Genomic DNA, 23,952 nt, shown 5'->3' with positions numbered 1-23,952 from the left:
TAGCAGCACTAATAATGCTTCATAAAGCATGAATAAGCTACTGATTCTAACTCCTTTCTCCTACAGCTGTTTATTTTACTTATGTGTCTTTCTCGGAGTTCATCGGAAGAGAATAAACTTTAATATAATAAATCGTCCAGATGCAGAACTCACTTTTCCGTCACTCTGAAGCCGTCGCACTTGATCCGTTCCTTCAGTTCAGCCAGTTTAGCTGCAGTTTCCACAGATTCAGCTACAAAGTCATCTCTCCAAGCCTCAGGCACTGAGCTAAACAAAAAAAATATAAATAAGTAAACAAATAAATAGAAACTCACTGCTATTCTAATCACCTACAGGGTAGAGAGTTTATCATATTTATATATTCATTCATTCATTTTCTACCTCTTATCTGAACTTCTCGGGTCACGGGGAGCCTGTGCCTATCTCAGGCGTCATCGGGCATCGAGGCAGGATACACCCTGGATGGAGTGCCAACCCATCACAGGGCACACACACACTCTCATTCACTCACACACTACGGACAATTTTCCAGAGATGCCAATCAACCTACCATGCATGTCTTTGGACCGGGGGAGGAAACCGGAGTACCCGGAGGAAACCCCGAGGCACGGGGAAAACATGCAAACTCCACACACACAAGGCGGAGGTGGGAATATTTATATTTAATAAACTAAATAAAGAATTTAAGGATTGAAGCGAATCTTAACAAAGTCATGCTCCAAAAGGAGAATGCGTACCTGAGAATCTGAGGAGATCTGAAGTAGAAGAACATGCGGCTTGGAGCGGAATCAGAAAACATGGCCTGGAACTGACGAATCTCCATCTCTGTGACTGACAGACCGTCAGGAGCCGACTTCAGCTGACACAGAAAAATAAAGATAGAAATGTTTACCTCGCACATTCTTAACTCCACAAGTACATGATTGAAAACTTTAGATATTTAACATATAAATGCCAGACGTTACACATGACTGTGACATTACTGTGATTTATAAAGCATTACCGAAGATTAGAAAAATGCTTACTAAATAAAAAACTAATAAATGTTTTCTATTAATATTTGTAATCTATGATAAAAAAAAAATGCTGTGTTTTTTACTGTTAGATTAGAGTTTTGTTCAATATCAATACAAAAAAAATATAACAAGTATAACAAGGAGCTGATACAATGTTATGTACCTTTTATAATGTTTTTAAAAAATTAATGTATGTCTATTTTTTTATTTTTCTCCTTTTTCACATTCTGGCAATTTCTAAAATCTTCAAAAAAAAAAAAAAAGAAAATACATTTTTGTCTTCACTATAAGGATGCTAAAAAAATACTGTGTTTGTGATTTAATCAGTGGTGTAGTCTACGTGATACGCAGGTATACGCCGTATACCCACTAGGAAATGCCAAGGATTTCCGTATACCCACTTAAAAAGCGTGAGGATACTGACATCGTACGGATATCGTTTTGTGACAGAACTTTCAGTCATAATTTCACCCCGTCTGTATTGCGAACACAGACTTTGGTTGCGATTGCGAATCACTAACGTTTTTGGACCATTGGGGCTTCCGTGGCCTGTGACCTGACCTGACGTCACCTACCAAGGAGGAAAATTTGTTGCTTGGCGGTTTTTTGTGGCACAAATTTGAAATTAACTAACTAATGTAAAAGAAAATATGAAACGAAAGCAGACTCAAACTACACTCTGAGTGTTTTTGGAAGCCTGCGCTTAAAGCTACAGCAGCTTCGGGTGACATTTCACCCACAGCCCGGTACAAATGTATTTGGAAAGCTTTGTAAACTACCAGTGCATTCAGTTCATAATATTCTGCAATGAAAGAGTGTTGGTGATAAAACTGAACAAATGTTTATTGTTCACTCTTAAATGTACATTGAAAATTGATAGCTGATAAAACCTGTGCTCCAGGTCCCATATTCATATAACATTTAAGGCTAAATGTAGCTCTAAAAGGTATAAAGTTCACCCAAAAATGAAAATTGTGTTATTTCCTCACCCTCAATTTGTTCCAAAACTATATGAGTTTCTTTCTTCTGTTTAACACAAAAGATGATATTTTGAAAAATGTTGGTAAATCAGACAGTTGGCAGCACCCACTGACTTTCATAGTCTATATTTTTTCCTACTGTGAAAGTCAATGGGTGCTGCCAACTGTCTGATTACATTTAGCCTTAAATGTTATATGAATATGGGACCTGGAGCACAGGTGTAATCAGCTGACTGTCTTTTGTTGCTTACAATAAATTGGAATGTTGATAACACATAAACAGTCTTTAATAATGCTCTCAATTACATGTAGATGCATATTTTATGCGTTAGTGATTGTGGTGGTGCCTATGGGGTGTGGCTCTACGATGGATGCGTATGAGGCTGGGGGGGGGATTACAGTATACTCACTACAAAAAAACTAGACTACATCACTGGATTTAATCAAATCAAGTCATTTTTACATTTGACAAAAACAAACAAAAAAACAACAACACAAAATTCAAGTAGAAATCCAAGAGGAACTGATCAGTGTTTAGGGTAAAATTTTAAGCTAAAAGAATATTTTTACACTTTGTATAGCTGTAGTGTATTGTGTGTGTGTGTGTGTGTGTGTGTGTGTGTGTGTGTGTGTGTGTGTGTGTGTGTGTGTGTGTGTGTGTAGTTCAACACATTCAGTATAGACAGTGGTGTGAAAAAATGTTGGTTTTTAAACGTTTGTCACACTTTAATGTTTCAGACCATCAAACAAATTTAAATATTAGTCAAAAACAACACAAGTAAACATAACATGAAGTTTTTAAATGAAGGTTTTTTTATTATTAAGGGAAAACAAAATCCAAACCCACATGGCCCTGTGTGAAAAAGACAGTTCCTTCAGGAGCTGGAAGAATTGCTGTGATAAATGGAACCATGAATTCTGCTGTCCATCTGTTTGTGACCTCAAGCTGAAGAGAACTTGGGTTCTGCAGCAGGACAATGATACAAAACACACCAGCAAGTCCGCCTCTGAATGGCTGAAGAAAAACAAAATGAAAGTCCTGACCTGAATCCTATTAAGATGCTGTGGCATGACCTTAAAAAGGCGGTTCATGCTCGAAAACCCTCCGATATGACTGAATTACAACAATTCTGCAAAGATTAGTGGACCAGAATTACTCCGCAGCCTCAGCTGTAACAGACTCAGTGTAAGTTATCACAAAAGCTTGATTGCAGTTCTTGCTGTTAAGGGCGGACCAACCGGTCATTAGGTTTAGGGGGCAAACACTTTTTCACACAGGGCCATATAGTTTTGTATTTTGTTTTCCCTTAATAATAAAAACCTTTATTTAAAAACTGCATGTTATGTTTACTTGTGTTATCTCTGACTAATGTTTAAATTTGTTTTGATGATCTGAAACATTAAAGTGTGACAAACATGCAAAAAAATTTGAAAATCAGAAATGGGGCAAAATTTTAACACCACTGCAGGGGCGATTCTAGGGTCAGAGCTTTGGGGTGCTGAGCACCCAATGAGCCGCACTGCCACCACCCACCCTCTTTTCACACAAAAACAAAAAATATGTCTGTTGAACAATAGCTTTATCATTTTAACATTAATTCAACTAACTACAAAATGCAGATTATTTTTTTGGAGACCTTTTCAGAACACCAGTTTAATTGTGAGAGTTCACACAGACAAACAGCCCCCTGTAACAAACATAAAACCTTCTTCACTCAGTTGGTTTTCCTGACCGTTAACTCCATGTGCCTCCTTTTGTATCAACTGACACACGTACGCACTACACAGGTACGCAGTTTATTTGTCGCGCTGCTGTTTTTGTTTCACGCTCAAGCGGTTAATAAAACAGAACTGCATGCGTCTTGCGGAAGAACATTGTAACCGGTGCTACTTCTCTCCGTTCCTGTGCTACTCCACATCGGCGACGACCCGCTGGACTAAAATAGTCCGAAAATAAACACTTATTATAGGAGTTTACAACATTACTTACACCAAGTTTTAGCAGTCCTGAGCTCCTCTCTAGGGGTGCTGTAGCACCCCTAAAAAGAGGCTAGCCTCACCCATGCACCACTGTATATAATAAATGTGATTTGCTGAGCAGATCCCCGTCTGCTGGATATAGCACACATATTCATATAAAACAGTATAAATAAATAAACACTCAATAAATCCTTTGTTAAAGTAAGGAATAAACGATTTTTCTTTCGGTTCCTACCCAGCTGTAGTGCGGCAGGTCAGGCAGCGAGGGCCGTGGTGGCACCAGGCCGTATCTCTGTCCCAGAATTCCCAGCAGCACCTGCGAGCGAGAGACCTCCTGGAGGCAGATCTCAGTGGCACGTGCCGATTCGTCCTCGGTGACGCCCCAGCGCAGGTCCACTTCCTGCAGGTGGAGGCAGAGGGGAGCAGCTCGCCGCCGTAACTCCGGGAAAACGCTGCGGACCAGGACGTCCCGCTCGCCATGCATGTCTCTGAACGTAGACGAGATAAAGATACGCACACCGCGCCACCTGACAACGGGAATAGCGAGAACATTTCACTGCAAGTTTCAGAGAATGATCAGAATTTAATAGGAACATATTAGATTTAATCTCTGTATCTTATTGTTGAGAATAAGAATGATTTGCTTAAAATATTAAGCAAAAATAACTAAATATTATGTCAAAAATGAATGAAGTAAAAAAATATTAATTTATAGAAATTATAGATTTATTATATTAATTTAAATTATATTAATTTATGAAATTATAGATTTCATTCACTACATTTTCCTTTTCATTATTTTTTCTTCATTTTATTTTTTCTCTTTTTTAATTTAATTTTATTTCTTTATTTGTTTTTTCCCTTTTTTCTTAGATTTTTTTATTTCTGCATTATTCCCTTTGCACTTTATGACTCCCATCCTTTTTATAGTTTTTTTATTAATATTAATTTTAGTAATATTTCCTACACTTTCATTTTTTAGGTTTTTTCCCCTTTTAACTTTTTTTTACATTTTATTTGAGCAATAACTACAATTTCACTACGCTTTCCTTTTCCATTTTTTTTGCCTTTTCTTGATTTTTTTTTTTAAATTCTCACTACATTTTTTTAACTTATTCCTTTTCGCATCTTTCTTTTCTCCAAATGAATTTTTCACCCTTTTTTCCCCCCACAGGTGGCAAGTTGATGTTAAGTAAATGTCTGTTTTTAAGTAAGTGTTATTTTTTTAATACATTTCTCACAGAATTTACATCTGCATTGGCATTTTTTTCCAGAACAGAGTGGACATGTTTAGACTGTTTACTTAGTATATAATAATTAATTGTGCTCTGAGGTACCTGAGTTTGGGAACCTCAGGCAGCGGCACGACGTCGCACGTTCTCTCAGGTTTCTCGGTGGAACCTGCTGGAGGAGGAATCTTGTGCAGTTTGTCCATTTGCTCCACGTGATCCAGAAGCCTGGAGGAACCTCGCTCTGTAATGAACCTGCAGGGAAAACAATTCATTGTAATCATCGTCTCATATGGTGCTGAGTCTACAGCAGGGGTTTCAAACTCAGGCCCATAATTATATTTGGCCCGCAAGATCATATCAAATGTGCATTACAGCTGGCTAGCCGCATGCTCCGCTAATACTACAAATCCCAGAATGCCTTGCCACTGTATTGACGCATAGTCACAAACAGCAAGCGCCCCTCATTCTCTGTTGACAGTCGTTAACGACCACGTTACAGTCACATCGGGCAAGTTAACTCCACCCTCCACAAAAATGGTCAAACAAAAGATGGACAATATAAGCTTTCAAGACAACTGGGAGGCAGATTATCTGTTCACGAATATAAAGGACAGACCTGTTTGTCTTGTGTGCTAACGGAGCTAACGTGTCTGTAACGAAAGAATATAACATAAGAAGACACTATGACACGAAACATTATGAGAAGTATAAGGACCTGGACGTAAAGCAGAAGCTCCAGAACTCGGAGGAGATGAAAAAAAAGTCTGGTTTCCCGGCAATCTATGTTCATGAAAGCTAAATAAAATGTGAAGCTGCTGTAAAGACTGTAAAGCTTTATTGTGGCAGCAGAGATGGCAAAATCTGCCCTTTAATGAGGGAGAGTTTGTCAAAAAGTGTATGGTCAAAGTTTGTGACATGAACACCACTGATGTGTCTTTTATTTCAAATTTAATTTCTTACGTGTTTGTAATATCAAGCTCTGGTTGTTCCAAATCCTGTGTTTAAGCAAAACTAGAGTTTTACACATCAGTTGCAGTTGATCTTTCAATAAATATTCAGTTTGGCCCGTGACTTTATCTCAGTTTTATATTTTGGCCCACTGTGACAATAATACAATAATATCTGTAGCTCTGGTTCACATTTAACCAAACCCACATCTAAATATCAGCTCTGCAATTAAGAATAAAACTCTACTAATTAAACTCCAGATAAATATTAAGACTGAATAACTGCATTAAGTAATAAGTTGTGAAAGTGTCACACTTAAAACTGCACAGACTCCAATCAGACGTCGACAGAGTTACAATCCTCTTAGACCGTGCAGAATTTTAGTAAATCGGGGCGTTTAACATCTGATCTAAAAAATGTAAACTTTATTGCTTATTTATTCTTGAATACGTTTATAAACGCTTTAGTGCCCCTGGGATCGTTGAGCTCTTTATCGAGGAACGTGATGTTACCTGAGGATCTGCTCACTGAAGCCATACAGCGTCACGTTTTTTGGGTCATCTGACGAATCTATGTTACTGTTCCTGAAAAAACAATCAGATCACGAGAGAAAGTCAATCACACTGAATAGATAAAACATCCGAAATATAAACAAATACAAATAATATGGACATAAACATGGAGTTTCCTCCTGTTTGTATTGTGTTCATGTCAGTGGCGGTTCTAGGATTTTAAGGGGCCACATGTTACATTCAGGGGCCAAGTACAGGGTACATTCAAGCACACAAAATAATTTATTCAGTATTCTTTTTCAAACGCTCGAGTGCCGCCAATTGTTTGGGGGTGGAATTGCATCTGTGATCGTTGTGAAAAATTCTCCGGTTGCTCGTCAACGATTGATAGAACGGGGGCCAATCAGGGGCCAATCAGATTTCAGCAGGGGCACAGGGCCCCTGTGGCCCCGCCTCTAGGACCGCCCCTGGTTCATGTTGATGATTGAACATCTTCCTCATGTCTCACTCCACAGTTATGTTAATATGAAGCGCGTATGAAAGTAGACACTCAGAGCTTTAAGAATTTGTAGAGTTTCATCAGGATTTCTGTTTTTCTCTACAATACTAGAGGTGATAGATTCATAGAAAAAAACAGTTATTTTTTACAGTTATTTTTTTCAGAGTAAAAGTTGATATCAAACCCATTTCTGTTCTCTGAGATGCTCCAAGTTCTTGTTCATCTAAAAAGCAGCTCAGATTTCTCTTCAACATTATGGGGCTTTTACACCCGGTCACTTCATGCGTTTTCTGTGACCGGATAGCTATCCGATGGTAAAAAGACCAGGTCTAAATGCCCTCCGAAACGGTTTCGAGACAGATATAAATCTGATGGTACAAACCCCTTCGGGAGGTGGTCTGGGACATGTTTCAGATGAAACTGGACAGGTGTAAATGCATGTGGTTGTTCAAGCCACATACGTCAGTGCTATACTCCTCCCAAACGGAAGTACGTCACTCGCAGGTGACTCGCGAGTCGTGCATCGTGCCAGAAACAAACATGTTTTCCCACCAGCGTTGGCTCCGATCTTTCACCCAGGTGTCTTGTCGGGTCTTAAAACGCACTGCTGCCGCCAGCGAAAATGCAGCAAACAGTAAATGCTGTTTTTTGTAGCAACCGTATACACCAAAGCGTGTTCCATTTCAATTACCCCGGAAATGAGGTAAAATATATTAGCATTTTGGGCGGGAGTAGAAAGATCGGATCGATATCCGATTCGCCGAGACGCGTTTATGTGGCCTGATGTAAATGGTACAGTTTTAACAAATCAGATAGCTATCGGATCAGAGACAATACACGAAGTGACCAGGTGTAAAAAGGCCCTAAAATTCAGTGTAAGATTCTCAACAGAGGAAAGAACACATGTCTTAAACACACTGAAAGAACGACAGAGTCCTGACTCACTTTAGATCAGACTCACAGACACGACATCAGACGCTTCTTTTATACGGAGTGAAAACGTTTCTTTCCAAAAGCATTAAAAAAGCTTTCCAGAACAATTCCGGGTTAGATGCATCGGGATCTCAGATAACAAAAAAAAAAAAAGTTTGCAAAAGCTTGTGAGGAGGTTTTATTCAACTCCCACCCTAAATGCATTTCAAAAGACAAAATGTGTGGAGTCAATAAAAATAAAACATTTTGCCGACACATTTTGCTGCTACACTTCACACTAGGGAAATGAAAACATTTTCGCCTTGTTATATTTAACTCCAAGTAGAAACTGAACAGAACTTACGAACTTCTGATTAAAATGTTCACCACTAAAGGTTCGCTGATGGAAAGTTTCTGAAATCTTTTAACTGCCAACGTCATCCACCAGTCGATATACCGTTCACCAACAAGGATGATGTTATCCACCTGAGTGACAAAAAAAAATGAGACAAACACCTAAGTGAAGGTTATTTAAAGGTATTAAAGACACATCTGGGTTCATATCAGCTCTAAGTGGAGACCTTTGTTTTGTCCTCAAGAAGCTTGGAGAAGAAGTAGTTGTGTTGTATCTTCTGAGACGATTCGGAAAATTCCTGACGGAAAGAAGACACGGAAAGTGACGTTTCATCGTTGCACAAACGTCTACAAACGCACAAACATGAACTTTTGACTTAAGCAATAAATAGAAATAAGTAAATGTTATAAAATGATATTAAACACAACTCAGTAAAATGTCTTAAATAACTAATGATGAATTCATTTGTCCCGCCTCCGCCTTGTGTGTGTGGAGTTTGCATGTTCTCCCCGTGCCTCGGGGGTTTCCTCCGGGTACTCCGGTTTCCGCCCCCGGTCCAAAGACATGCATGGTAGGTTGATTGGCATCTCTTGAAATTTGTCCGTAGTGTGTGTGTGAGTGAATGAGTGTGTGTGTGCCCTGTGATGGGTCGGCACTACCGTCCAGGGTTTATCCTGCCTTGATGTCCGGTGACGCCTGAGATAGGCACAGGCTCCCCGTGACCCGAGAAGTTCGGATAAGTGGTAGAAAATGAGTGAGTGAATGAGTGAGTGAGTGAGTGAGTGAGTGAGTGAGTGAGTGAGTGAGTGAGTGAGTGAGTGAGTGAGTGAGTGAGTGAGTGAGTGAGTGAGTGAGTGAGTGAGTGAGTGAGTGAATTAATTTGTTTTAGTTTTAAAGGAAAATAAACCACACTGATTCAGATGCAAATATCCATCGATATATAAAACACAACCACTGACCGAGATCAGCTTGCTCAGTCTCCTGACGTTCTCCAAAAGCCCGTCTGACTTGATCTGGATTTCCTGTACGGCTTCGTCGTCTCCCAGGAGGAACTGCGTGTGCTCGCTGCAGAAACGGATCATCATGGCCAGGAGTAACCCCGCCTCCAAGGACTATAGGACACGGAGCGAGAGGACAAACTGAGCCGCATGAAATCATTGTAGAAAACAAAACAAAAACATGTTTTGGGAAGTTCATGGGAACGTCCTTCTTGTTCATGCTCACAGAGGTCGAGAGGTTAGTGTCCTCCGTGTTTCCGTCTGCAGGCTCCGTGGGGAGGCTGAAATCCGCTCTACTCAGTTTACTAGACCAGGAAGAGCTTGTGAAGATGATGAGCGTGTGTCCTGACAGAGGAGGGATATTGTACCTGCAGGAGATCTGTACAGCTTTGTCCAGGGCCTGGCGATAACGCTGCAGCAGCTCTGGAGCACAACTCCTCGATCTGAGAGAAAGAGAGAGAGTCAGAGTGAGTGTGAGATTGAGAGAGAGTGTGAGAGAGAAAGTGAGAGTGAGTGAGCAACAGAGAGAGAGAGAGAGAGAGAGAGAGAGAGAGAGAGAGAGAGAGGTGAGAGTGAGAAAGTGAGAGTGAGTGAGCAAGAGAGAGAGAGAGAGAGAAAGAGAGTGAGAGGGAGAGGAGGAGTGATATAGAGAAAGAGTGAGTCTCTTTCTCTCATATTTCAGTAGTGAGGACTTTGAGATTCTTCACTGATAAAATCGAAAGTATCAGGAATAAAATAGGTGACGCTCAACATATGAGAGCAACCAGTGACACAATCTCACCTAAGGCTTTACACAGCTTTACAAGTACAGGACAGGAAGAGTTAGATAAACTTATTACTACAGCTAAATCAACAACATGTTCACTAGACCCCATCCCAACTAAACTACTGAAAGAAGTGTTACATAAAGCTGGTGAGCCTCTTCTTAATATCATTAACTCCTCGTTATCTTTAGGTTACGTCCCGAAGTCTTTTAAGTTGGCAGTTATTAGGCCACTCATCAAAAAACGTAACTTAGACCCTAATGAACTATCAAATTACAGACATATCTCACACCTTCCGTTTATGTCTAAAATACTTGAAAAGGTTGTGTCTTTTCAACTGAGCTCCTTCTTACAGGAGAGCAACATCCTTGAAGAGTTTCAGTCAGGTTTCAGGCCCCATCATAGCACAGAAACTGCACTTGTTAAAGTTACAAACGACTTGTTCTTAGCTTCGGACCAAGACTGTATGTCACGATTAGTTCTACTTGACCTTAGTGCTGCATTCGACACTATAGATCACAACATTCTTCTAGATCGCTTACAATATTACACTGGTATTCATGGTCAGGCTTTAAGCTGGTTTAGATCCTACCTATCTGACCGATACCATTTTGTAGAATTAAATGGTGAATCCTCCAGTTTACTACCAGTTAATTATGGGGTCCCTCAAGGATCAGTTCTAGGACCTCTGCTTTTCTCTATATACATGCTTCCATTAGGGAACATTATTAGAAGACATGGGATTAGTTTCCATTGTTATGCTGACGACACACAGTTATATATCTCATCAAAACCAGATGAAATAGCCACAGTGTCCAAATTAACTCAGTGCCTTAGAGAGATAAAAGACTGGATGAGCTGCAACTTTCTATTGTTAAACTCCGATAAGACAGAAATACTACTCATAGGTCCAAAAACCAGTGCACATAAACTCTCACAACTTAACTCCCATTTAGAGGGATGTACTGTTACAAGTAGCTCGACAGTGAAAGACCTCGGTGTTATATTAGACAGTAACTTGTCTTTTAAAAATCATATCGCCCATACTACCAAAACAGCCTTCTTCCACCTTAGAAACATTGCCAAGCTGAGAAACATCCTGTCTGTATCTGATGCTGAGAAGCTAGTTCATGCGTTCATGACCTCTAGACTGGACTATTGTAATGCATTACTAGGTGGTTGTCCTGCATCTTTAATAAATAGGTTACAGTTAGTCCAAAATGCAGCTGCCAAGAATCCTGAGACATCTCCAGTTAGACTCTGTGGTACTCAGGAGATCAGAAGTCCTTGAACCTCACACCAATACAACATTTAACTGACTGTATATTACAATCACACCCCCAGTGTCACCCATATGAGGATGGGTTCCCCCTTGAGTCCGGTTCCTCTCAAGGTTTCTTCCTTTACCAATTCAAGGGAGTTTTTCCTTGCCACTGCTGCCTGAGTCATCTCAGACTTGCTCATAGGGGAATAAATACATACACACTGTGAACTATATACATCTAATAATAATCTAGAATTTTTATTCTGTTAATTCTTATTTCTTTTATTATTTGTTAATTCCTTTATCATTAATTATGTTTACCTTCTGCTCTGTGTTTATGTTCGGTAAAGCTGCTTTGAGACAATGTCTATTGTAAAAAGCGCTATACAAATAAACTTGAATTGAATTGAAAACTTGAATTGAATTGAGAAAGAGAGAGAGAGAGAAAGAGAGAGAGAGAGAGAGAGAGAGAGAGAGAGAGAGAGAATGAGAGAGAGTGACATTGTGAGAAAGAGTGTGAGAGTGAGTGAGAGAGGGAGAGGAGGAGTGAGAGAGAAAAAGTGTGTGAGATTGAGAGAGAGTGTGAGAGAGAAGGTGAGAGTGAGTGAGCAAGAGAGATAGAGAGAGAGAGAGAGAGAGAGAGAGAGGTGAGAGTGAGAAAGTGAGAGTGAGCATGTGAGAGAGAGAGAGAGAGAGAGAGTGAGAGAGAGGGAGAGGAGGAGTGATATAGAGAAAGTGTGGAGAGAGAGAGAGAGAGAGAGAGAGAGAGTGAGTGAGTGAGAGAGAGAGTGAAAGTGTGGGAGTACGTAAGAGAGGGAGAGGAGGAGAGAGAGAGAGAGAGAAAGGTTAAAACATGTGGTTAGCTATGGGATCGATGTGTCAGGTTGATGCTAAGCTGTTGCTAGGTTACAGGTCTAGTACAGTTACAGTGTACAGCAAAAGAAAGCTGTGTGTTTTAAACAGCCATCAGTATGACTGACTTTACACACCTTCAAACTGTGATAAAGAAAAAATAGTGAACCAGAAATTCATATGAAAGAAGTTTCAGAGCTTTACAGTGTCACATGACTGCATTGTCGTGATGAACTTTAAATACAATACAAAAAAAACAACTGCTTTCATTTGTTTCAGTTAATTAACACGCAGATCCGCTTTTTTACTGAAGTGATGAAGGCGAAGAAGAGGAAGAGGGATGCATTGGAAGTTTTGCTTTTCAGTGTGACACGTTGCCCTCAGTTCACATTTTAGTTGATTTCCCCCACTCTAATTCCATCACACCATACAGAAGATCTCATGAGGACACAGTGCCCCCTGGTGGTCATTCATACCGATAACCTGTAGCAGTATGTCAACAAAACCTCCATTCTGACTACAACACAACAAAAACAATAACAAAAAAATTAGCAAATAATCAGTTTGATATACAGACCTGGCTTTCTGGATCCCTTTGAGTCTTGCAGAATAAATACCACGGATGAAAGGAACACAGAGTGTAACGCGGAGCCTCTTCCGGTTAGCCGTCGACCAGTCCAGATTCTTGCATTTGTAACTCTTTGGTATAGTCTTTAAAATCCCACGAAGGACTTCCTTGTTTTTGATGCTCGGCTTCACACTGCCACTGACTGAGGAAGAGCAAGACTTTTCACTTATGTATATTTAAAAATATTCCAATAAAATTGAAAACATTACTAAGGACTAATATTTATGCCCAAGTTTGCACGTATGCTTGTTAACTATTGTTAACTATTTTTATAAAGCAGTACCATATTGTTTTTTAAATAAAACACAATCATTTAAAAAGTTAATGATTTTAAACTCTGCTGTTGATGAAAACATTGTTTCATTACTTCATCATTTAATCAAACATTCTCGAAAATACCCAGAATTCCCAGATAACTCGCACCGTCACCATGACGATGGCGGTGTTTCATTGAGAACGAGTGTACACTTCATTAAGTGCACCTCATAACGTCAAGTGAGGTGGTTCTTCTTACCTGTCGAGCTGCTGAGCTCCAGAATGACTTTATAAGCTGACAGGAAGCGGAAGGGGAACTGACGGCTCTTTATCACTGACGACTGAAAACACACACACACACACACACACACACACACACACACACACACACACACACACACACACACACACACACACACATCCATAATGTGTTTCAGAGAGAGGGGGGGGAGAGAGAGAGAGAGAGAGAGAGAGAGAGAGAGAGAGAGAGAGAGAGAGAGAGAGAGAGAGAGAGACAGAGAAGGGGGAGAGACAGAGAGAGAGATACAGAAAGAGAGAGACAGAAAGAGAGAGAGAGAGAGAGAGAGGAAAGACAGACAAAGAGAGAGACAGAGAGACAGAGAGAGAGAGAGAGAGAGAGAGAAGGGGGAGAGACAGAGAGAGAGAGGGAGACAGAGAGGGGGGGAGACAGACAAAGAGAGAGGGAGACAGAGAGGGGGGGAGACAGACAAAGAGAGAGAGAGAGAGAGAGAGAGAAGGGAGAGAGACAGAGAAGGGGGGGAGAGAGAGAGAGACAGAGAGAGGGAGAGAGAGGGGGGGGACAGAGAGACAGAGAGAGAAAGAGGAAAGAGAGAGAGACAGAGAGAGAGAGAGAGAGAGAGAGAGAGCTTCACCTTGGAGCTGAGTCGTTTGAGGATCTTGTCGTGGTGTTTGTCACTGATCCCCTGCGTGATCATGTTCCTCAGGTTCCTCAGCATGGCCATGAAGGGCACAGAGTTATTATCTACAGACACACAGTGTGCTTCAGGTCAGACGGAGTTCTGGATTGTGATTGGTCATAAACTGCTGATTACTTCTTTTTTTATTACAGCTCTGATAGCTTAGCTATAACATTCCTGTTCGTTAGCGTTTCCATAGTAACAACTCATTCACAGGGATTTTGTATGTTATAAGATGTAACTTTTGTCTCAAGAAAGAGAGAAGGAATAAAAAGCTGGCTGATGAGGGAGAGAATGTTTATAGCTGCTATAACATAAATAACAGGAACTAAATTGACTAGATATCTTACATAGGAAATATGATGTTTTGTGCCTTAATAATTAAAAACAGAATCGTAATCAATTAAAAAGAAAGTCGATCAGAAGGATATTATTTATTTGTGTTTTTTAATTATTATTATTATTATTATTATTATTATTATTATTATTATTATTATTAGGACCTATGAGTTTTTCCCAGGTGGTGGCGTTGTTCCCTTCTTGACTCAGTCGCGTCTCCCATGTCTCCACCTGCTTCAGTCTCATCCTCTGATTGGCTCTTTCACTCTGCCACACCCCACTGAGCCCACTGCGCCAAAACGCCCTCACATCTGCAGGGTACCTGTACACACACACACACACACACACACACACACACACACACACACACACACACACACACACACACACACAGACACAGACACACAGACACAAACAAACACAAACACACACAGACACATATACACAGACAGACACACATACACAGACAGACACACACACAGAGACACACACAGACACACACACAGAGAGAGACACACACACACAGACACACACAAACACACACACACATAGACACAGGATACACATGGGTTCTTTCCTTCCTCATTTACATAAAGCTTCTGTGGCTTTATCACAAGATTCATACTGTTTTATTCTTAAGTCCTGTCAGACTCCGCCCCATGCATGTGATTACATAATGTCTGAGCTCAGCTTCTGACAGTTGGACAGAACGGACACTAAACTTCCACATTTGTTTTTACTCTACAATAATATTCTGTTTCTGTGTGTTCATTATCTCTGTGTAATTAATGTGAGTTATATAGATGATGTTTCCCCACAGCACAGTTCCGATGGTGACAAGCGCAGATTGTTCAGATTTCTGTCTCCACCCCTGTGATTGATTTCTCTTTCGAAGACGTTTTTGAAAGAGATATTCTTGTGATATTCTACAATACAGTACGTACTTTTTCCCCAGGATGCTCATGACAAACTCGGCCGGCTGTTTGATATGGAGTCGTTTTATCATCTTCTTCATGTTAAACTCGTTTTGTTTTTTATCTTCTGCTGTGTGCTGCTCCATATTCAGCTAGACACACACACACACACAGAGAGAGAGAGAGACACACACACACACACAGACACACACAGACACACAGACACACACACACAGAGAGAGAGAGACACACACACAGACACACACACACACACACACACACACAGACACACACACAGACAGACACACACAGACAGACACACACACAGACAGACACACACAGACAGACACACACACAATATAAATATTATTGTTGTGTAATATCGTTTACTGTTTCACTTTTTTTTTAAAAAATCAAACGAGACAAAAATATATATTTACTGCATTTTTAAAAAACTTATTTCATTTTTAAATTCTTCTTCTTCTTCTTCTTCTACCGCTTATCCGGGGCCGGGTTGCGGGGGCAGCAGTCTAAGCAGGGATGCCCAGACTTCATTTTTAAATTATAAAAAGAAATATCCATCTAACAACCAAGTCATATACAAAAGCCAGATGTTCTTTTATCTGTCTCTCACTCACATGTGTCTGAAGAGCATGAGGTTCTGCTCCAACGAGCTTCGCCCATTTCTCCCATTGCTCAGGTGACACTTCCTGCACACACACACACACACACACACACACACACACACACACACACACACACACACATACACACGACACACACACGACACACACACACGACACACACACACACGACACAACACTGATATAAAGCAGTGATCAGAACAGGGTGCTTGTGTGTGTGTGTGTGTGTGTGTGTGTGTGTGTGTGTCTACCTTCGCTTTATGTTTTTTCTTGTGTTTACCACGGTGTTTGCGTGTGTTGTACTTGGCCAGCTGATACTCGCTGAACTGCTTGAATTTGTCGACCAGACCTTTCTTCAGTCCCGACGGCAGCGACTTGCTGAAACACTGACGCACAACAAACCACAAGAAAAGAAACAAGACTAAATATAACACACTATACCGTCATTATAATTACACAATTACAGCATATCCTCCACTGCGCTTTACTGTGACACTAAACCATACCATGCTGTATATCCTGGTCACTTCCAGCCAGTCAGATGGCAGCTGTACAGCAGAGCAGAAATACCTCCTCAGGTGCGGTTTAGACCCAGGCAGGTGAGCGGCGAGGGCAAGCAGGAAGTTCGCTGTAATGCGGATGTTCAGTTCCTGTCTGGTGTAAACAGCCACCTGGTGCAAAAAAATGACAAGGGAAGACTCTACACACTATAATACACCACACCGTATCATGGAGACGCATGAATCACCTCCGGCGTACCTTCAGCAGGAACTCGGGGTCTCTGAGGGTGATGTCAGTGGCCAGGGATTTTATTGTGCTCCATATAGGCGTATTGTGCTCCCAGCCCAACTGGCCTGGAGAAGAGACTTTACTTACCAGGGAGCAGCACACCAAATTCAGCAGCTTATACTGATTGTAGGAAACACACACACACACACACACACACACACACACAGAGTTTTTATTCTCTTCTAATCACGTTCGCTAGTCACGTTCTAAATGTCTGAAATTTAAAACAAATGGAAATTACAAAAAAAACGTTTTAAATCCACCTTGTTTTCTTTCAGTAATTCGGCGTCTTTGTTCCAGCCCGAGTCGAACTCCCCAAACCCTTCATCCAGGTCAAGCATCTGCTTCTCCTCTTCCTCAGACTGCCTCAGATCCAGGACCGGCATCTCAGCTGGGGCCTCACAGTTCACCTCCTTCTGTTCGTCATGATCTGTGAGCTTTAGATGCAAATATACAGGCTTGTTACGGCATGTAACTCTGGAATATCGAAGTGATGTATTGGTACTGACTACCATCACTGCTCTAGAGTGTCTTTAAAGGTACTTATTGGTTCTTCTTATGGGGCAGTGGTGGCTCAACTGGTTAAGGCTGGTTGTTCGGGGCTATGGGTTGATCGAGGTTCAAGGCCCAGCACAGCCAAGCTGCCACTGTTGGGCCCTTGAAGTGATGAATTGGTACTGACTACCATCACTGCTCTAGAGTGTCTTTAAAGGAGCCCTCAACCCTCCCTGCTCCAGGGGCGCTGTATCATAGCTGCCCCTGCACTCTTCAATTGGGGTATGTGAAGAAAAGAATTCCACTATGCTATAATGTATATGTGGAAATAATATAGGCTTCTGTGCCCCCGTTCTTTTTCTTCTGAGTCCTTATTGGTCTGACTGGGCCACTTATCCCAGAGCGACTTCAGGGTTTCCCGCAGCGCTTTTCAGTTAAGGCGGCCCGCCTAAGCTCAGAAGCCTTACCGCCTTAACTAGGTCGTCCAAAAAAAATAAAATATCCGCTGCACAAAAGGCTGTCAAGTGCATCTTGGAGAATAGCGCGGACGCGCTTTACACCGCGAGCGGGCCCGCGCGCCACACGGTCCGTCACTGTCTGGAGGATAACTAGCCAGTTGATAAAATACGTGTCCGAAAAATTTTAAATGTTGTTTTGCACTTTCTTATTTATTATTATAATGTTATTTCAATTTTATATTTAGTGTTAAATAAATAATTGTTAAATGTAGTACAGAGTCTGTGGTCTATCTCACAAAGAAGCCCCGCCCACCCACCGAACCCTAACGCCTTAACTAACAATTTTTCTGCGGGAAACCCTGGACTTGTATTAGTAGTACTGAGTGGCATCATACTTACATGTACTACAGAATAACTTATCAATTACTTACCAGAGTGACTAAATATTAACCTGGAGTAATTTACTGAATTATGATTTCTCCAGATCATCTAAAAGGTTCTCTGGAGAGATTTATTGGTAATTCTGAACAGTGTTGTGCTAGTTACTAAGAAAAAGTAACTAGTTACTTCGTTCAAAAAGTAACTCAATTACTTTGTTGATTACTTAAACCAAAAACTAACGCGTTTCTGTTAAATGTAACGTTTTAGTTACTTTTTTAAAGAAATAATGAGCATATTTCCACTTAGAGAAACTCGTCTTGCTCTCGCCTCGACTCGCCGTTACTGCCGTACATACATGATTAAACGGAAACACGCCCACAGTGCGGCATCTTCGTGTTTACAGGTTGGCATCCACCAATCCTACAATGCGTCTCTGCTGTAAACAGGTTTGTCTGTAGGCTACACTTCGGTTAAAATGAACTAATTTAAAAAATTTATGGACAACCGCACCGTATGGTAACAGAGTTACTTTATTTAATAAGTAATGCGTTAAAGTATTAGTTACTGTCAAAAGTAACTGCTTTACAATTACCCAACACTGATTCTGAGTTTCTTATTGATACGACTGAGCCACTTAATATTACTCCAAAGAAAGTTGCTTATTATTGAAGTATTATTACTCTGGAGCAACTTAATGATACTATGGAGCAACCTAATGATACCCTGGAGCGACCTACTGATACCCTGGAGCGACCTAATGATACCCTGGAGCAACCTAATGATACCCTGGAGCGACCTAATGATACCCTGGAGCAACTTAATGATACTCTGGAGCAAATTAATGATACTCTGGAGCAAGGGCGTCGATTTGGGTAGGGACGGTAGGGGCATGTCCCTACCAATATCAAGGGAACACTCAATTGTCCCTAGCAATAATTCGACCAAGCCTATATATATTTATACATAACCACTGATATCCGTCTGTGTCTTGTGCCTTTTTACTTATTTCACTTAACATTTATCCAGGAATCATTAAATAAGATGAAAATATTTTACAACGGCGTTCTCTAAAAAATAGCGCAACTAGTGGAACACAAACGGTTAACAGATTTACCCCCTGCAATGAATCCCGCCTCTGTAACTCACCTCTAAAATGATTGGCCTTTGCCTTTTTTGAGTCCTGCCTCTCTAACCCACGTCGCTGTTTGATTGACTTTGTCTTTCTCGCTAATGTGTTGAGGTCGGCTGCAGCTATATTCCGTTGTATGAAGCAATATGCAACGTGATTATGCAGGTTACCGGTATGTGAGGAAGAAAGTTTTCTTATAACAACAGTTTTCTGCACAAAATACGGGGAATGTTGTCCCCACCAATGTCAAATAAATGATGTCCCCACCAATGTCAAATAAATGATGTCCCCACCAATGTCAAATAAATTATGTCCCCACCAATGTCAAAATCAAACTTTCGCCATTGCCCTGGAGCAACTTAATGATACTCTGGAGCAACTTAGTGCAGCATCTGAGCGACTTATTGGTACGACCGAGTGACATCATAGCTCTCGGTTGACTTATAAGTACTGTGGAGGCACTTGTTGGCACCATTCAGCCACTCCTCATTATTCCAGACTTCATGGTGCTCCGGAACAATGTATAGAATGATCATTACACCAGAGCGACTTAATGACATTCTGAGACTTAATGCTACATCATAACTCCGAAAGTACTCAGTGGTACACTAGAGAGAGGGGGGTTTTGGTTCTGATTGGCATCATTGCTCTAAAGTGACCTAATAGCATTCTGGGGTAAATAATCAGCACTTGAGAGCAGGTTATTATTCCAGAATGACTTAATGATACTCTGAAGCAATGCATTGATATTGAGAGATTTATCGTTACTGCTGAACAATTTGATTTTTACTCTAGAGAGATTTATTGGTTTATGTTACAGTGTGATCTTAGTTACATCAGAGGGATTTATTTATTTATTTATTTATTTATTTATTCTGGTAGCAACAAGTCGGTACTTAAGACAGAACTTTTCTCAGGTTTTTTTCCGCATGTGTTTCTCCCTAGCCATCCCCATCCAGAAAGTTATTTTTAAAGCTACTAGACGAAAAATACACACCTCGTTTATCTCCTCACTGTACGATGAGAGTTCATCAGTGGAGCATGATTCATGGTCATCTATTTTTACATCATCGTGTTCCTCATTCAGACTTTGACGGTCTACTTGAGCAGTGGGTGGCACTGTGCTTCGAATCAGTGCGCTCAGAGGCTGAGTAGAGCAGAGAGAAGAGACAGGGAGAAGGCTGGACTTCAGCTGAGTGTTCTCGGTGCTGAGCAGAGACGAGGACAGCAGGCTGATCGATGTGGACAGCAGAGGAGAGGACGAGGATGTGGAGGACAGGCTGGATGGACAGAGCGCCGGACACGACGACGTCAGGTTTGCACACAAAGGAGGAGGGACGACGAACGACGAGGCCTGGGTCAGGATCCGGTTCTCCAGACTCTGACCGGTGTCGTAAGAGTCCATATTGGAGCTCAAGTCCGACTGAAGCAGTCTGACTTCCTTCATTTCTGAAGGAGCTCCTTTTTCCTTCGAGTTTCTGGAGATTAGAAAGAAAGAATAAAGTTCAGGCAGTAAGTATGTTTGACTTGACAAGGTGTGTGCTGTCATTCAACACAACACTGCAACTCACTGAAGGAGAGACCGAGACCTTTGGACTTTGCTCACCTGAAAGAGCAATATGCTTCGATGCAAAAGTTTGTGCCCCCACAAAGTTTCCTGGTTTATATGTAAATAAGCAGAAATGTTCCTCAGTGTTTTAAACTCCAAAAAACAATACAAACCGGTTTAAAAAAAAAAACGGTAAATTAAAATGAGAAAGAATTCGTTCACTGGTGCAATTAAGGGTTAAACATTTTGCTCAAGACTCCATGAGAGGCTCTCTGTCAGTCCTGAGGATTTATCCATCACCACAACAGAAGCGTAACGAATGAGCTATTGACTTCACCGTCATGGCAAACATTTATGAACAGCCACTAATCCCTGGGCGTTTGTTTTACTTTAGTATTGCACAACTCTGGTTCTTCCAGTCTACTGTCCAATCAATCACTCAACCTGTACAACCGGAGCATGGGAAAGCATTTCTTTTATTTGTTAAACCATCTGTTGTGTTTGTCTTGTACAGTATTTGGACAGTTTTTGATTTCACATCACATCTGACTGTTAGAAAATTTTGTTCAGAATCCGCATCTGATCCCATGCAGTAAATGACAACTGGGTTTGCTGACGTTTCAGTTTCCATGGTTTTGTATTAAAGCAAAAATAAGTAAATAAATAAACAAATAAATAAACAAATAAATACACAAATAAATACACAAATAAATAGATAGATAGATAGATAGATAGATAGATAGATAGATAGATAGATAGATAGATAGATAGATAGATAGATAGATAGATAGATAGATAAGCAAACAAATAATCAACTCTATTGAAATTCTACAAATAGAAGATGGTAAATAAAGGAAAGTTCTACATGCATACAGTTTGTCTGTGATGATTTCAGAGAAATATTTCCGTTGGTAGCTAAATAACAGCCAGATTGTCTTTATTTTTAAAAATAAGTAGAATTATTTCATTCCAGCACAAATAGTGCATCTTTTTCATGACCAAGACTAGAAATTAAGATGTCCAAAGCAACGATATCGGCTAATAAATATTCTTGAAACATTTCGTTTCATTTTCATCAACATTCAACTGGAACACACGCTTTAACTCCTGAGAAAACATTACAATACAATACATTTACATTCAGGTTATAAAGATAAAGCTTTTTATGTTATTGCTGGTTTTAAAAAAAAAAAACGTCTTCGCACACACTGTGATAATCTGACTGAGAACTGTATTCAGAGGTTTATTCCGAATTTTGTCTGTAATAAAATCAGCTCGCGAGATTAGCTAAAGCTAAAGCTAAAGTATAAAACGCCTGCGGCTGAGACACACCTGTTCCTTGCTACACCCTTCTGAATAAGTCTGTAGTTATGTCTAAGGTCTGAATACAACTTCAGTATTAAATCTTTATCATCTATACACAATCCTTAAAACTGTACAAACTCGGTCCACATATTCTACCCCATATTTTTTTCATCACTTCATTCCCATATGTTATGTTACACACTATTGCTGCTTGCTCTTCACACACATTCTGTACTGTATATTGTGTATTGTATCGACAAACAATCATCATTTCTTTAGGGTAGCTTTTACTTTAACTTGTTTTGTTTTGGTAGTATGTTCTTATTTGGTGTGTTTTTATTGTAATTTTTTTTTATTCTTATACCGGACAGTTGCATAAAGCATTTCATTGCATATCCTACCCTGTATGTATGTGTATGTGACAAATAAAATTTGATTTGATTTGATATCTTACTTATTTTAATGTATTATAATGTATAATTGTATGTTTCCTTTTTCTTCAGTGAAGCGTTTGAGATGCTACTTTTAAAGGTGCTATAGAATTTATTATTATTATTATTATTATTATTATTATTATTATTATTAATGTACACTATGCACCATCACACTTATATATATATATATATATATATATATATATATATATATATATATATATATATATATATATATATATATATATATATATATATAAGTGTGATGGTGCATAGTGTACATTAATAATAATAATAATAATAATAATATATATATATATATATATATATATATATATATATATATATACACATATATATATATATATATATATATATATATATATATATATATATATATATATATATATATAGCTAGCCTGTCCCCTACTCTATATGGTACTCTGTACTCCACCATATTTTGTTGTCTTTATTTAATTTTTCTGTATAGCATTGTCTGTAAATTAAACATATAGTGTCCTTATTTTATGTCTGGACGTTTGAGGATCAAATAAGTATCGAACACTTCAACATTTTTCTCAGTAAATATATTTCTAATGATGCTCTTGACATGAAGATTTTACCAGATCTCTGTAACAACTTCCACCGACTAGGGGAAGAATTGCTTTTAGCTGGTGTCTTGGCTTTTTTTTTTTTTACCTCCCAATCACGATGTGTTCAACGCTTTTCCCCCGTCATTCCGTTTTATTACATATAACTTAATTTCTGAACTTATTTGTTTAATTTGCTCTATGATACTGTTGACGACATCTGGTCAAAAGCACCTTCAGAAATATCCTGCATTTCCTAAGAAAAATGTTGACGTGATCAATACTTATTTTACCAGCTGTACTTACCAAGAAAGCCGACTTTGATTCTTAAGCTCGGATGCTTGTACAAACACAACAGTCTCAAAGGTGTGAACCTCAAGCTGCCGGTGATTTTAATAATCTTAAGGATCCAGAGATAAGCAACAGTGACTAATGAAGCAGCTCTTCATGATTCAGCAGAGACTGAAGACTGAAGCAGGAGATAGATTTGGGTCTAACAGCAGAAATCTCCAGACATTTTTTAGGAAAGTCTGTAAAAAACAAACGCAGGCTCGTACAGACACTAAATCCAGTCCACGCAGCTGGCCTGGGATCAGTTTACACTCCTTTGTTAGTCAAATTGATTTCTGCTCTTTTCATCATTCATTGTTCTGTTGATCTCAGGTACTGTGTCTATGGGGAGAAATACTGTATTTGCTGATGTGATTAATATGAAATCTATTCAGTATCTACACTTGTGTATAAAATATATAAGATAAAAATCATTTAATTTACGCTGTTTCTATGGCGCTC

At 39.8% G+C, this 23,952-nt stretch overlaps 1 protein-coding gene across 3 annotated transcripts in view; it reads right to left on the bottom strand.

The window, feature by feature from the left end:
* The window catches only part of tep1 (telomerase-associated protein 1), a 49,482-nt gene that overhangs the window by 24,581 nt on the left and 949 nt on the right, over positions 1-23,952 (bottom strand). For 2 of the 3 annotated variants that reach the window (XM_047820336.1, XM_047820334.1), the window contains exons 2-21: positions 20,280-20,760; positions 17,083-17,256; positions 16,790-16,939; positions 16,537-16,701; positions 16,282-16,416; positions 16,025-16,096; positions 15,417-15,538; positions 14,637-14,794; positions 14,089-14,198; positions 13,455-13,536; positions 12,890-13,082; positions 9,659-9,875; positions 9,394-9,546; positions 8,661-8,732; positions 8,444-8,565; positions 6,669-6,740; positions 5,314-5,460; positions 4,212-4,503; positions 738-859; positions 154-267 (exon numbers count right to left, since the gene is read on the bottom strand). In XM_047820336.1, the coding sequence (XP_047676292.1) occupies positions 154-267; positions 738-859; positions 4,212-4,503; positions 5,314-5,460; positions 6,669-6,740; positions 8,444-8,565; positions 8,661-8,732; positions 9,394-9,546; positions 9,659-9,875; positions 12,890-13,082; positions 13,455-13,536; positions 14,089-14,198; positions 14,637-14,794; positions 15,417-15,538; positions 16,025-16,096; positions 16,282-16,416; positions 16,537-16,701; positions 16,790-16,939; positions 17,083-17,256; positions 20,280-20,729 (3,122 nt within the window). In that variant the 5' untranslated portion in view covers positions 20,730-20,760. Of the gene's footprint in view, positions 1-153; positions 268-737; positions 860-4,211; positions 4,504-5,313; positions 5,461-6,668; positions 6,741-8,443; positions 8,566-8,660; positions 8,733-9,393; positions 9,547-9,658; positions 9,876-12,889; positions 13,083-13,454; positions 13,537-14,088; positions 14,199-14,636; positions 14,795-15,416; positions 15,539-16,024; positions 16,097-16,281; positions 16,417-16,536; positions 16,702-16,789; positions 16,940-17,082; positions 17,257-20,279; positions 20,761-23,466; positions 23,620-23,952 lie in introns of those variants that run through there. The other variant, XM_047820335.1, reaches the window with a different exon arrangement.

The sequence above is a fragment of the Tachysurus fulvidraco genome, chromosome 11, assembly GCF_022655615.1.
Source record: "Tachysurus fulvidraco isolate hzauxx_2018 chromosome 11, HZAU_PFXX_2.0, whole genome shotgun sequence".
NCBI classification, from domain to species: Eukaryota; Metazoa; Chordata; class Actinopteri; order Siluriformes; family Bagridae; genus Tachysurus; species Tachysurus fulvidraco.
The sequence above is the reverse complement of the archived record's forward strand: the minus strand, read 5'-3'. Positions and strand labels throughout refer to the sequence as shown.